The 15,868-nt window shown below is 43.3% G+C and overlaps 1 protein-coding gene across 1 annotated transcript in view; it reads right to left on the bottom strand.

Annotated features, from left to right (window-relative positions):
* The window catches only part of RAB8B (RAB8B, member RAS oncogene family), a 56,496-nt gene extending 54,523 nt beyond the window's left edge, over positions 1-1,973 (bottom strand). Inside the window, exon 1 of the mRNA XM_040492901.1 lies at positions 1,763-1,973. Coding sequence (XP_040348835.1) covers positions 1,763-1,886 — 124 coding nt within the window. The 5' untranslated portion in view covers positions 1,887-1,973. The remainder of the gene's footprint in view (positions 1-1,762) is intronic.
* Between the last annotated feature and the right edge of the window lie 13,895 nt (positions 1,974-15,868).

Below are 15,868 nucleotides of genomic sequence, written 5' to 3'. Positions count from 1 at the left end.
TTTTAATGGTAAATAATCCTTAAAACATACAATACTCACATACAATTATTACCATAGCACTAGCCCCGTAATAACCCCAGAAGTTCAAAATATGCTGTAAGAACCATGTGAAAGGTGCTTAAGTGAGCTACTATTAGAAACCACAGACATCACCCAACCAAAAGCTAAGATTCTTAAGGTACTTAATTAACTGCAGCTATTTAATAAAGGAAATGGTGTTAAGGTCACTTGTATAGGCAGCTTACAACCAGTTTTGGGGCGCCTGGGTAGCTCAGTCAGTTAAGCGTGTGACTCTTGATTTTGGCTCGGGTCATAATCTCATGGGTGATGGGTTTAAGCCCCACACTGGGCTGCACACTGACAGTGCGGAGCCTGCTTGAGATTCTCTCTCCCTCTCTGTCTGCCACTCCTGTGCTCTTTCTCTCAAAATACATAAATAAAATTAAAAAAAGAAAAAACACCAGTTTGATTTGCTCTTCAGCTTATGGTAAGTTAGAGATCTCTTTACCTGAACACAAAGTCTTGCCAGTACAAAAGTAGAAAGGACAGCTCCCAGCCAAGATCAGGAAAAACTGAATCAATTGAAAGCAACTGGGGGGGCGGGGGGGGGGGGCACAGTGCATGTTGTGATTCATTTAGCAAGTAACAATTAAAACCAAAGCAAAATGCATAGGGAGGCAGGCAGAATGTAAGATCAATTCCTCTGCTGAGAAGTTATTAAACATTCAAGCCCAAGAATTTAAAAAGTTGGGAAGTGTTGCTTCTTAGGCGATGGTAGTAAAGGAGTGAACCATATTTTCCTGACCACACCATTCCCAAGAGTCACCAATTCTCTTAACACCCGTTAACACTCACACAACAATTTAATATCCTGTAGACATTATTCCACCCTTAGTCACTTTTTGCTCTTTCTCTGGCACTTGATCCGAAGGAAGAAGAGGGAGAAAATGGTAAGCAGTGTTTTCGGTTACTGCAGAAAGTCCTGTGCCCCACACTTTCCATTTCCCGTCCCTTTCCCATTTTCTCCGTCTTCTCTGTACACCCTCTCAACTGTATATTCCGCTTCCCCTTTTGCCTCCTGTCTCACACCCAGCTCTCTTTTACTTTCTCCACCACCTATCCTCACTCTGGCCCCCTGAACTGTGCTCCCCATCCTGCAATTTTGTTCTGCCCCTCCCAGGAGGAGGGATCCAGACCTCTTGCGGCCAGTGCCCCCAATCCCTCACCTCCTGATCACTCATTCCCCTGAATTCCCTTCCGATTGTCGGGTTCTCACCTCTCTTGTCCCTGATGTCCTCTCTTCTTTTACTTCACGTCCCTCCTACTCCCCCCAAAGCTTCATTTCCCCCTTCACATTTCCTTCCTCTTTCCTGTCTTTTAATCCATTTCACACCCACTATCCCCTTCTCTTTCTCCATGAGATTTCGTGTGTTCCCCCCCCCCCCCAATCACTTTGTCCTGCTAAGACCCTTCCCTGTCACTCCCCCAACCCTCTAATTTCCCCCAATACCCCCAGTCCTTGTTCCTCTGGTTCCCCTTCCTTTGCCCCCAAGTTCCCTCTTCACCTCCCCCCTCCCCAGCCTCACGTCCCCGCCCGCCCCTCTCCCTCACGCCTTCACCCTCTCCCACTGCCCTCGCCACCCTGCCGTCCCCGGGGTCCCCTCCCTGGGGCTCCCAAGTCCTCCTCCAGCCCTCTCCCCCGCCGCCTTGCACCCGCCCCCCACATCTCACTCCCTATCCCCGGCCGCGGCCCCTCCCTCACCGATGGTGGAGATGAAGGTGGTGTTGAAGGCGTCCTCGGAGAAGCGGAATAGGAGGCAAGTCTTGCCCACCCCCGAGTCGCCGATCAGCAGCAGCTTGAACAGATAATCGTACGTCTTCGCCATCTTCTCGCTCCGGCCCTCTGACCGGGGAGCTAGAGAAGCGGCGGAGAGAGGCGGGGAGGGGGCCGCGGGCGAGGGGGCGTGTCCGCCGAGCCACCACCGCTCGCCCCGCCCTGAGACCCGCCCCTTCCCTTGGAGAAGGCCTGCGCGCCCCGCCCCACGCGGCCAATCCGAGGGGGCTTCGTCATCACCGCCCGCGTCCCAGGGCTTGATGGGATTTGTAGTTCCTTTGAGGAGTCTCGGGCGTGCCCAGCGCGGGCTGTCCGAGCAGCCCCAAGGGATAAAAGAGGATCTGCTCGGGGCTCGGTGACCTGGTGGATTAGACGTTTCCACCCCTGCCGGGAAGGAGGGTCCCCTTTCGAACTCTGCGCGTAGTGTCGCTGGAACTCAAGTTCACCGTTTTCTTTGTGTGTGGGCGCCTTTCAAATCCAGACCTCGGAATCTGAGTCCCACGACTCCCGTATGTCTCCGGTCCGGACCCGGAGCAGAGATGCTTTCTTCGCTTCATGCTGCTGTGGCGCAGCCTGTGGATTATCTGCAGAGTGCGTTATCTGGCTTCTCCTGCAGTTCCTTATCAGCACCACCCCAAGCCCCCTCCCGCAGCTCCTCAGTTACAGATCTCCAAAAGGATGATTGCCGTTCTAACTTGAACCTCAGCTGTGTTCTCTTCACGGCACACAGACCAGAGCCAAATACAATTGGTATTTTAGAGATCTGTTGTGCAGACCGCTCCCCTCCCAAGGCAAGAGGATGGATAAAAAAAATCTGGAAATTGAAAATATTAAGGCTTGTGCTACAGGTCTATGTCCTATAAAATGAAAATCATTATGCGAGGCCCGAACTATGACGTTGGGAATGAGAATCGGATTTTGTCTTGGCTCAGCGACTCAGCTGTTCAATTTCTGCGCCCCAGTTTTCTCATCTGTAAAATGGGCATAAAACAAGCATTTCATAGGGTTGTAAAGAAAATTAAATGAAATACCTAACATAAATGTTTGTGGTGATAGTTACCTTCTTAAGCCCTCTCCCTCCATGGATGACAAATGAAGGGGGGGGGGGGGGCAGCATTGTCATACTCAATGTAATCCTTTATTTACTGTTTTAGACTATTCTGTAATGGTTTTGTGGATGTATCATTAAGGCCTCTTTCATTTGCTACTGGCAGAAACCCAACCAGAACAAGTTCTCCTGGAAGGGAAGTTTCCTGGCTCAAGTAAAGCCACAGGGCAAGGAATGGCTAAGGAGGTCTAGGACCAGAGGCTTCATCCAGTCAGGCTTCAATCTCCCATCTCTTCTCTCTTCTCAGTTTTAACTTCTAATATGTCAAATACCTACAGATAAGACCCACATGAACAAAAGCTCTTCAGAGTACTCAATAATTTTTTTTTTATTTTAGAGAAAGAGAGCGGGGAGAGGGACAGAGGGAGAGAGAGACAATCTTAAGCAGGCTCCACGCTCAGCAAGGAGCCCAGAGAGATGCAGGGCTTGATCCCATGACCTTGGGATCATGATCTGAGCAGAAATCATGAGTTGGTGGCTCAACTGACTGAGCGCCTAGGCACCCCCACCTCAATAATTCTTAAGAGGATAAAGGGGTCCTGAGGCCAAAATATTGGAGAACAACTGGCCTAGGCATTTACCTTAGATCTAAGGAAACACCTTATGGAAGGTTAGAGGAGGTTATTAAGGAAACCAGTGGACTCAACCATTAGTGGAATAAGGAAAACACTTGGGACAGTAAACAAGATGTCAGACTTTTCTTCCTTCCTTCCTTCCTTCCTTCCTTCCTTCCTTCCCTCCTTCCCTCCTTCCCTCTTTCTTTTAATGTTTATTTTTGAGGGGGGTGGGGAGGAAAGGCAGAGAGAGAGGGAGACAGAGAATCCAAAGAAGGCTCTGAGTTGTCAGTGCAAAGCCTGATGTGGGGGTCCAACCCACAAACTGTGAGATCATGACCTAAGCTGAAGTTGGACGCTCAGCCAATTGAGCCACCCAGGCTCCCCGACAGCAGGCTTTTCTAAAACACCTCGAGTGGCTTGTGACTTTATATACAGTGTCAGTGATACTCTAAGTCTTGTGGCAGAAGATTTGGTTGGTCTTAGTATTGGCCTTCACCTTCCATGTAGAAAAAAGATGAAATGTGTCATTAACTCACACTTATTGGTAATACAGTACCCAGAGAGTTGCTGCTAATAAAGTGTCTAGTTCCTAGAGCCTGCCTGATGGAAACAAAGGTCTAAGGAGGTCAGTGTCAGTTTCTGCCCCGTTAAGGGAAGGGCTCTGTCCTCTGGCACAGGCTGAGCCTCCTTGCCCCAGTCAGTTCTTGCGCAAGTCTGTGAATTTGGCCTCAACCAGGGCTGAACAAGTGTGAACAGCTCAGTTCTATACCTGCACCTTCATTCTGAGAAAGAAGTAGGAAAAAAATCTCCAAAGACCAGTGAAATCTTTCTTTTATAAAATGTGTATTGATTTAAAATAGATGTTAGTTCTACTATCTGCACGCAACTGTTGCCATTCTTTTGCCGTATGAATAAGAACATACAGATGTGGTATAGAACTTAAGTTCGGAAAAGAAGTTGGGGCACCTGGGTGTCTCAGTTAGGAAAGCATCTGACTCTTGATTTTTGACTCAGGTCATGATCTCACAGTGGTGAGATCAAGTTCTGCACTGGCCATGGAGCCTGCTTAAGATTCTCTCTCTCCCTCTCCCTCTCCTGGCCCTCTCCTGCTTGCTCTCTCTCTCTCTAAAGAAAAAAAAAAAAAAAAAGAAAAAAAGAAAAAAAAGTTAGAGTTAGGAGTTTTAAAGTCCCTAAATTTCCTTAGGGGAATTTTTTTAATTGATGGGAATTAAAAAAAAAAAAATCTGTCTTATTTTCACTTCCCTGGTTTTTCTCTATTACCAAGTATATAATATTGGGACTTTCTAGGTGGTTAGTCTGTGCATCACTGTTGAACCATTCACAAATTTTGATATGCGGGCCCTATTTCAAGAAGAATTCAAATTTTTCTCTTGATGCATTATTAATTTTTAAATTTGTACAACAATGTTACTTAGAGAACAGATTTGGTGGTAGGCACAGTACTATTATATCAAGAGGCACCTGGGTGGTTCAGTCAGTTAAGCGTCCAACTTCGGCTCAGGTCATGATCTCACAGTTCGTGGGGTTGAGTTCCGTGTCAGACTCTGTGCTTAACAGCTCATAAGCCTGGAGCCTGCTTTGGATTCTGTGTCTCCCTCTCTCTCTTTGTCCCTCCCTACTCACACTCTGTCTCTCTCTCTCAAAAATAAATAAACATTTAAAAAAAATTTTTTTAAATCAGGGTACTTTGCTCAAAGGACTGGACAATAAGTTTATTTATAGAGCTGAGAGTACCATGTGTAACCGATCACTGATTGCCACCTTGCTTGCTTTCTCCCAGTGGCATTGGTGACCCCTTTCAAAAAGCCCATGCTACTGTGCTCTGAGGAAACCACATCAGTATTTTTTGCCAGTTGCCCAGACCCATCTTTGAAATGCTACATCACTGCAGAGCACTAGGAAGACCAGCACATTCAATCTGATTCTGTAAATATTTACTGAAGCCTTTGATAAGGTTAACATCTACATGGCAGCTTGACTTACAGAAATCTCGATGTCCAAGGAGTTTACTCTCTGTGGTTTTTGTGAGGCCAGCACTCTTTCTTCCTGCTTTTGGTAAGTGCTCCTCCCCCACTGATGGCTGTGAATCAGGGTACTCTACTCCTCCAGCCAAAGAGGTGGACGTAAGGCCGAGCTGGGTGAACCTGAGTTCTTTCCTGTGAATCTCCTGATGAGGTGGGGCAATGATACTGAAAGGAGGTCTGAATGGTGGGAGGTCTGTGTGAGCTTCAGGCTGGTTTTGAACAGAGCTTTAGTTCGTTTTCCTGTATTTTCTTGTTGCTGCCCTCCTCAACGTGTTCACCATGTCCTTGGACTGGCTTTCCTCAGGACCGCCGTGTTGCACAATTCCAAGGGCATTATTCACATGTCACAGTTTATTCATATGGGGGATCAAAGGCTCCCAAGAACCTACACATATTCTTGAGGGTCTGTGTGTTCTCTAGGCAAATTTTCAAATTTATTCAAGCACTCTTTAACTGTTTTGAATTGCTCTATAGCACTTGAGTGTAAGAAGAGTTACCTTTCTTAACTGCCTAAGTGAAATTAAATTTGGCTGAGACCCTACCTGTCAAGGGCTGGAAAAACTGGTATCTATCATTATTGGGGCTTTTCCTCCTCTTAATTATATCCTATATGAATCCAGGAGCTTACACGGTCCTGAAACACTAGGGGCAAAGCAGCTTCTGATCATCTGTCTGCACCCAGCAGTGTTGACGTTTCTGTCCAAGCACTCTTGGGTTCTGGTCCTCTGCCATCTGTTGAGCACAGCTGTCCCGGTGGGCTACAAAGATGTCCTTCATGGTGATTATTTTCACTGGCTGATGACTCAGCCATTGAATAAGTTCTCTCTCTGTTATCTAATAGTTTGTGTACTTCTTTGTCTTCTCCCTTACAACTTGAGCTCTTTGAGGAAAAGAACATTTCTAATTTCTCAGTGTGTACCCCAGTAGGTACTCAATTAAGCTGTCAAATAAATGAATGAACACCTGATTATCATGCCAGTTTTCTAGCTTTTCAAACAGCTGGTTCACCTTCAGTTTATTATTTGCTTGGGTATTTTTGGCCTCACAAATACCTTTCTGGTTGCACTCTATAGTATATTTATATGTTATTCATTCTGTAAGTATACTGTTCATTGTTGTGTTTAAGAAATCAGTATGATTATATCTTACTTCTCTAGCTTGTCAAGATCATATTGAATGATAATCTCTCAAAAATACCAATTTCTCCTATCACCTGTGTGTCAGCCAAAAACATGCTATTTGTTTAGTGATATTCCAGTGGGACAATTCTATAATTATCTTCATCAGAGAGACAAACTGTACCTTTTCCACCCACTGATGTTTCCTGAGCAATCACAGGGTGAATAATGTCCATTCAAACAAATATCCATTAAGCTCACTCTACGAAACCAGCTCAGCAAGGCCACTTGGAGAATACAAAAGGATCTATCATATGATCCCTTCCCTCAGTTTGCTTCCCATCTAATTGAAGGGAGAATCCACAAGTGACAAGTTCATTAATAAATGGGAGACCAGTATTTGGCTGTATACTCTTCATTTATTATGATGGGTCAGGTGTTCATTCTGATTGGTTGGCTTTTAATTCAGATTGGTCAGGCATCCATTTGACTGGTTGGGTGTCCATTTTGATTATTTGGGCATACATTCTGATTGGTCAGGCTTCCAATGTGATGGATCAAATGCTCTTGCCAAACAGATGGTTAAATATGTTGCATATCTCAACTAGATGCAAAAGTTAAATAAAAATGATATGGTACAAAAAATTGCTGCATGAAATTACAGTATCTGCTTGATTAACAAATTTCTATAAACCTAGCTTTTTAGAACAGAGTCAGTAGGTGTATAACAAAGGTGTAGAGGGGATGAGAAGATAGTCTGCATCGTTCAGGCCTGAGTTAATGAATGTGACTGAAAGGGAGGCCATCTATAGCATGGGCCCTTAGAATATGGGAAAGGACCACAGCCAACGCCCAGATGAAGGCAAAACTCCTCTCCTGGGTGTCAGGAGTGAATACCTAGTCATCTACAATGCAGAAGAAGCCACCCAAGTTGCAACAATTGAGTGGCTCCATTTCTGGGCACTGTCCAGCCCACAGAAAGGGGAGGTCAACCTTAGCCTGCATAGAGAGTTGAGATCAATATTTTACTCTACTAAAGGATGGACTGGAAGGAACCCATTCCACTACCTCTTATATTATTTCTTTTTCTGATAATAAAGTAACCTAGACATTGCTATGTAGGATTTTGTGTCAAATAAGGCATATGCACTAAATACTATGCATTTTTGGGTTTCTTATAAGCGTGGGTGATTAAAGAAAGTTTTGGGACCAACTTTAAAATGGACTTTGATCCAATGGCAAAGTCAAGATATGCTGAAACTCACAATCAGCATCCTAATAGGTATTGAGATGCTTATGGCAGTAAATAATAGAACACTAGATAGCTTGAATAAGAAAAAAACATTTAATCACACACTAAAACAATCAGATATAAAACTAATGACAGGTGAGTAATTCAGCAGCTCAAATGACATGCCTGGTACCTGGTTTTTCTCTCTGTCATTTTCTTAGTAATGTTTCCTAAGTAACACTTATTTCAACAGGCCAGCCCAATGTGGTTGCAAAATGTCTTCCTGAAACTCCTGAGACTCCTTGCTTCCAGATTCAACAAAGCAGGATGTAGAGAGTCCTCTTCCTCAAAAGTTTAAGTGAATACCCTAAAATTGAGTTCCACGGGACTGGATTGCCCTTCCATGAATCAATCCCTAGAGTCTAAGATTCTGGCCTACACTAACTGGAGTAAGGCTGAGTGTAGGGTCAAGCTCAACCTAAATCATGGGGTTTTGTTAGAAACAGAGAAAAGAAGAGGAGACAAGGAGACAGAAGCAACAAAGGAATACTACCACCTGTTTCAGTGTCAAGTGCATATTGGTTTTTGTACTGAGTACCTCTAAGTGGTTAGTTATGTTGGAATTTCTGCAGAAGTCATGGAGCTGAATCCAGGAAAATTCTGACTTGTTCTCTTATACAAACGGATTGATGTTGAACTGGGAAGAAGAGGCAAGAAGGAAATAACTTTGCTTAAGAAAAAAGGGATAGGTGATCCAAAGCTAGAATTAACATCGGCACTTACACACCTGGTCCCTTTCTACCCTACTTCAGCAAGCAGCTAAGGTTAAACACTTTAGCAGCCTTGAACTTTCTAAGTTCTGGGGTTTTGTGATGGAAAGAGGAGCAGACTAAGCATCAGGTGACTGGGGTTCTGTTCCCAGCTCTGCCACTAACTAACTCTGTGACCTTAAACAAGGACAACAACCTTTCTGTGTCTCAGTTTCCTCGTCTGTAAAATGAGGGGAGTTTGTTTAGATGATTCCTCTTTGTCTATAAAATCCTTTAGCTCTTAAATCCAAACCCCCGTAACAGGTGACCCAAGACCTGCCTTGGGGATTCTGGTTTTACAGACATTGGTCTTCCAGGCCAACCAAACACCCTGTTGAATCAAGGGGATTTATCAACAGCCCCAAGGCCTAGCGGGTCTTGGAGGCCAGTCAGGGTGTGGTGCTGGGAAAGGAGCCCAAGACACCTAGTTCCTTGTTCCAAGCAGCATTCAATTCACCCTATGACTCAGTTATCGTACTTCTCTCTTTCCAAGGAGTGCAAAGTTTCAGTCCTCTCTGTGATGGCAACAGCAATTTATTAGGTTGCCAATCTAGAAGGTTAAGAGAAAAATGAGATTCTGCTTTGTATTTTGAGCCATATCCAGTTATATTCCTGCTTCCAATTCCTATTTAATATGGATAATCATTTCCCAAATAACCTTAAACATAGGCTCCCCCCCCCCACACCTAATTTAACAGCAGCAAGGCACCCTTAATCAGGGTGCATGTTGAATGTTCCAGAACCTAGGATAAAACACCCCATCTCTTTAAATTCCTTGCCTCTCACTCTCCAGACAGAACTGAAGCAGTTAGTATGAAATCAAGTAGAACTCTTTGATTACTCATTTTTAAGATTTACAATTATAAGTGATGGTGACAACATAATAGGATGCTAAAGAAATAAGGCTGAAGAGGTGATTCTTTGGGGCCAAGATGAATATTCAGATTAAGAAAAACTGCTAATGAAATCCCAATCACATAGTAATTTCCCACGTATTGCTTTCTGAAACTCAAGTAGCTATATGGCCTAATTAGGCCTGTTTGGGAGATTATCACAACATCTTATTTCTGCCATGAATGGCATCATTCAGCATTTAATATTCATTGAGGCTTTTATGAAACAGAGAGGTTTCCATATGTCTCTAGAGCAAAACATTTGTGTTTGCCATCTGCTACTCAAGAGTAGTTTTTGTAGGAAAAGAATGCAAATCGCTTGGTTCTTTAATTACTTTGGGGTTAGGCTGTACTATAGCTGGGACTGTGCGACGGCCAATTCACTGAAAGGAGCATACGGTTGTTTACTTAGCCACCAAACTTAAAGAGTTCTTTACAAGCAAACGGCATGAAAAGAAATTGAAGCCTAAAACTATCTTTGTCCTTTAAACTCAAGGCAAAGTCCCTTGTGAAGTGATGTGTGAGACTTTTATAAGTTGGCATTAAGGAGACACTATCTAGGGACACTGGACTTTGAGGTTGTTAGAGCAAGCATCAGTTCTCTTTTCTTAATCTTGACACCAAAGGAATATATGACTCAATACTTAAAAAAAAAAAAATCAAAGGATCTCCATGAACTCAGTATTAAAAAAAAAAAAAAAAAGGAATTTACTCTTGGTCACCCAGGAGATAATTACTTAGGCTTTGGACTCTGTGCTGTTCATTTTGCCTTTCCCTCTTTCTCATTACTTTCTCGAGTTGTGGATAATTCTCTGCTCAGTAACACCTTCCTAGCCAATGGATACACACCATTAGTTTTGCTTAATCAGGAGTAACTTCAACTGAGAATTTAACCCAACGTGGAAACCCTGGAGCTTAGAGAAATCTATAGATCTCAATTACTGATGCTCTTTGGAGCCCTCACAGTAAATTTCATTCACTGGGATTACTGGAATATAGAACGTAAGAAATTGACAAATCAAAGGGACCTAGTTTGGCTACTGACTATGAGATCCTAACCTCATGGACTTCTGTTTTCTAAGACTATTTTCTGCTTGAAGGTGGTATAGAACCAATGAGTATAGAGATTGTTTATTGTTTCCAAAGTTTGTATCTCAGAATACGAAGTGAATCAGTAGGTGAAACTAGAAGAATGGGTTTCATGGCCAAACCCTTTTGACAAATTCTGCTTCACAGTGTTTTGATGATAGGGCTTCTCCGAACACTTAATATGCTGATGTGCTTTCTGACTCTTCATAGTCTGGTGCTGAGTGCGGCTTTCCCCACACTTGTGCTCCGAGGCACCTTTTTGATGGAGCATCTTATGGGACCTATGTTCAGTATATATGTCAGGAAAGTGATTTCATCTGAACCCTAGTTTTAGATATGAAGATTGAGCTGTAAAGTCCTACTGTCATGAAGAAAATCAGCATGTTTATAGGAAGGTGTCAGGAAGGGAGGCAACATCCATTTATCAGAGTTCCTGCTGGACTGAGAACATTTGTCCCTGTTCAGGATTCTCCTGAATCCCAGGGCATGGCTCCCTCATGCTGCCTCTGTTACAGTCACACCCATGGAAAGATTAGCCAAGGGGTCTAGGGTACTGTGATGGCTGCTTCCTCCTGACCTGGGGCAGGTGACTTGCCCCCAAGTACTGGGGGACAGACATTGTACTGAACTGAAATGAAAATCACCTTACGTGCAGAAGGAAATTTACCCAGCATTCTAAAAGTGCAAAAAACTAGATTCTTTTTTTTTTTTAATATTTATTTTTGAGAGAGAGAGAGACACACAGTGTGAGTGGGGGAGAGGCACAGAGAGAGGAAGGCACAGACTCCGAAGCAGGCTCCAGGCTCCAACCTGTCAGCACAGGGCCTGATGCTGGGCTTGAATTCATGAACCATGAGATCATGACCTGAGCCGAAGCCGGACGCTTAACCAACTGAGCCACCCAGGCACCTCCAAAAAACTAGATTCTTAAATGAACATTCTTGAGGCTGAGTTTTTTCAAGAAATAAGGCTAATGCCAGCGGTCCTGGGTGGCTCAGTCGGTTAAGCGTCTGACTCTTCATTTTGGCTCAGGTCATGATCTCACGGTTCATGAGTTTGAGCCCCAATTCGGGCTCCATAGTGACAGCATGGAGCCTGCTTGGGACTCTTTCTCTCTCTCTGGCCTTTCCCTGCATGTGCTCTAAATAAATAAACAAACGGACTTAAAAAAATTTTTTTTAAAGGTTAATGCCAAGTAATTAAACTAACATTTGTGGTTTTTTCTTTTGTATTATTCTCTATTTTGAGTGAGTTATAGGGTGTGTTAAGGGTCACATCACACCCAGACTAATTTTCTACATTGACATCTAAAGTTCTGTAAAATGGTCTGTATAATAAAATGTTTTTAAAAATAGATTATTTAAATTTCTTGAGGGCATGAATTATATTCATATTGTATCCCTAATGACCACCACAGGGCTTGGCATACATTAGGCACACAGTAATAAATATGTTTGCATTCATTAGTAAACTACAATCTGATGATTAGACTTTAATAATGATAATAATACATTAATGGTACTAATGACATCCTATCTTTCCAAAAATCTCAAAGATAAATTCCTTGACCTGGTTAAGGTTTAAAAGCAGAAGCTAGTTAACACTCCTTATTTGTAACCTTCTATTTCACAAACGTTGTACTGTGATGCGGTATTTCTTTCAGGAAATAATAAGTGGGATCACTTCCGTGTTTGACTTTTGAATACATGCACATAGACTTAGATGTGGAATGAGTCCATAGATACCGACTCCTATCTTCCAGTCATTGTAGAATTCCCCTGTCAGCCAGCTGGCCTGTATTAAACATCCCCAGAGATAACACACATAATAATAATCCTGAAACAATGTGTGACCCTGGAGGGCCTACTGAGTCATCAAAGAAGGATTAAGTCATGTTGGTAAATGACAGTTTTTCTGTATATTCATTCACTTAATAAAAACAAATTTTTTAGCCCCTACAATATATAAAGCAACTCACTAGGTACTGTAAGGGGAGTAAAGAAACTGATACAGACCATCCCTTAAGAAGCCTGTGGTCTTAGAGGAGAGGTGGGGCACACACATAAGTAATTACAATGCTGGGTAAAATTATGACATGCTGGTAATGTGCTGTTGTGTTAATTTACAGTTCTTTCAAAATTAGCTTATTTTTCTTTCAAAACTGGTAGTCTGTAGGTAAGCAGATTCCCCTGTGAATTAGAATGCCCCATCTCCTGACTATTCTGGATAAGCAGCATCTGTGACATCAAGTTTTATTTGCAGTGATCTGCATTGTCTGGGAGCCATGCTTCTTGTTATATAGCAGGACAGGGCCATCCCAGGAAGGTCTTATTGACCAGCACTAAGTCCCTGACGTTGGGACATACAATTCACTTGAACTGGATGGGTGAGGAGGATGAATCACAATGACAGGAAGGTGGGTACTTTGGGTAGCAACATAGTAATACAGGGGTCAAGTTGTTAAGTGACAGCCAGAAACGGGGTCAACATAGGCACACAAATTGTCCTTGGCTCGCCGAGTAGCTCCCTCTGAACAGAGAGTGGGTCTGTGGGGGAGAAGGTTGTGGGGGCAGTAGGAGGATTTATCAGTCCACACCCCAGAAGTGACCACTACCTGATGATGTGAGTTGACTCTTTTTTTCTGATTTGAGATATATTTTTATCTCCATTTAAAAAAATTTTTTTAATGTTTACTTATTTCTGAGACAGAGAGAGATAGACCATGAGTGGGGGAGGGGCACAGAGAGAGGGAGGCACAGAATCTGAAGCAGGCTCCAGGCTCTGACCAGTAGGCACAGAGCCCGACTTGGGGCTTGAACTCACGAATCGTGATATCATGACCTGAGCCGAAGTCAGTCGCTCAACCGATTGAGTCACTCAGGTGCCCCTTTATCTCCATTTTAAAAGCAAAAAAGGTAAGGAATTCATTTATACATCCAACATCCCAAGATCATTATGGAAACACATCTTTCATACATTAGGAACGATGCTGTCAGAGAAAGTTGGTCTAAAGCCTTTCTCTGAGCCAAGAATCCAGAATTTAATACGGTAATCACTTATTTTTTTTTAAGTTTTATTTATTTATTTGTGAGAGAGAGGGAGAGAAAATGCATACATGAGGGGTGGAGGGGCAGAGAGAGAGAGGGAAGAGAGCCTCCCAAGCAGGCTCTGTGCTGTCAGTACAGAGCCCGACGCAGGGCTCGAAATCATGAACCTCAAGATCATGACTTGAGCTGAAATCAAGAGTCAGACGCTTAACTGAGCCACCCAGGCACCCCAATACTGTCATCATTTAAATATACAACAAATTAACATCAAAGTATACACTTATACATTTCCTTATTTATATCTTTTGCCTTCAAAATTGATGATTAAAAATACTTTTCATGTATGGACATAGTTTTTTTTTTTAATTAAATATTGTAAATCATTAAATGAAACAGATATGAGTTAGCAAGGAAACTCATAATTTTAACTTTTTTGTATGTCAGGCCAGGACTGGGATCATGACTCTGATTCTGAGGGGCATGATGAGGACAGAGGGATTGGTTTTGTCCCCCAGCTCCTTGCAAGTTTGGCTGACCAAAGAGCAGGGCAGCACACACCCAGGGTCCCAGGGATTCATGCGTCTCTTCTTCCTTCCACTTGGTCCATTTTGGGGAGGCAACAAAAGGGTCATCTATGCTAGGATCACCACCTAGAGCTTTGGTATCTAGCTTTTTATGGGAGCTCAACCTCTCTGGTAAAGTATTTAATTATGGAGTTTATTCGTTTGATTCCTGGCCCTTATACCTGCCGGAGACCATGCCTACTGCCCAGAATAAATTATCTGTGGGAGGCAAACAGTCAAAACACTTGAAACAGCTCATGCCTTTTGTGTTTTATAGTTAAGGTAGCAATTACTTATGGTATCCAGATTTGTGCAGACTCCAGTATTAACTCAGACTTTTGACTTATTTGTTATATGGCCAGATAGCATTTGTTCTTAAGTCTTAGCAAGAGGGTCCCTTCCCCTGGGGCCCACTCTTTAGAGAACCCTACCCTTGCCCTCTTTTGGTCACTATTCCAAATTGGGCAGGGAATCCATAGGCCAGGAGATGTATTCATTCAGAGTCATGCTCCCTTTTCAGAATACACTCCAGGTACCCACACCCCAGAATTCTCAGCCGAATGCCCTGCTTCCAGGAATGGTATGGACCTCATCTCCGGATCTATCCTACTGAGGGTGCACTGTTTCATTGGTGTGGCACCACAGGCATACGCAATGGCCAAAAGGGGGTGCTAACATGGACAGAGCTTGAACACATGGTCTGGGATCCTCATCGCATGTGTTTGATGCCTTCATGATATGGGCCCTGCCTGGGGCGGTTGGGGATGGGGGAAGGAGGGGCGTCGGTCCAGGCCAGGACTGCTCTCCCTAAACCACCACATTCTGGTGTGGAGCTCTGTGGAGCTAAAATATTCTAAATTTCATTATCTATTTTTTAGGTCATTATAAATATATATCTGTTAAGGTAGGAAACTTGCTTGTTATCTTCATCTATAATTGTTGAATATTTAGACATAAGATTTATGGGCCTCTGTTTTCACTCTTTTCTTTGTTTTTGTTGTTTGTTGTAGTTGTTTTTTTCCCCACTTTTTTGCACCCTAAGCCCCACAAATTATGGCACTAGGACCTCTCTTAGAATAGGTTTGATTTTGGGTTTGTTTAACATCTTAATACAGGGGCGTCTGGGTGGCTCAGTTGGTTGAGTGTCCAATTTTAGGTCAGGTCATGATCTCACAGTTGGTGAGTTCGAGTCCCACGTCGGGCTCTGTGCTGACAGTTCAGAGCCTGAAGCCTGCCTCACATTCTGTGTCTCCCTCTCTCTTCCCCTCCCCTGCTTGTGCTCTGTCTCTCAAAATTAAATAAACATTAAAAAAATTTTTTTTAAATAAAAAATTAAAAAAAAAATGGATACAAAGGATCTGGTAACAGAGGGTTGAAATGTGGGTGGTGGGTGGGCAGCTTTGTCACCAGGTCAAATGTAGCATGCTCATAAGCCATGTTCCAACTACGTCCCAATGTCCTGGTCCTGCTCCCTGGCCTGATAGGGGAAATTGTGTGTGTGTGTGTGTGCATGTCTAACATCCACTGGGAATCAGAAGAATATGACTTGGCTGTTTTCAAATAATTCAAGCCCA

Source organism: Herpailurus yagouaroundi, unplaced genomic scaffold (assembly GCF_014898765.1).
Source record: "Herpailurus yagouaroundi ecotype Mexico unplaced genomic scaffold, PumYag 184, whole genome shotgun sequence".
NCBI lineage: Eukaryota > Metazoa > Chordata > Mammalia > Carnivora > Felidae > Herpailurus > Herpailurus yagouaroundi.
This window is presented reverse-complemented; position numbering and strand designations above follow the sequence as displayed.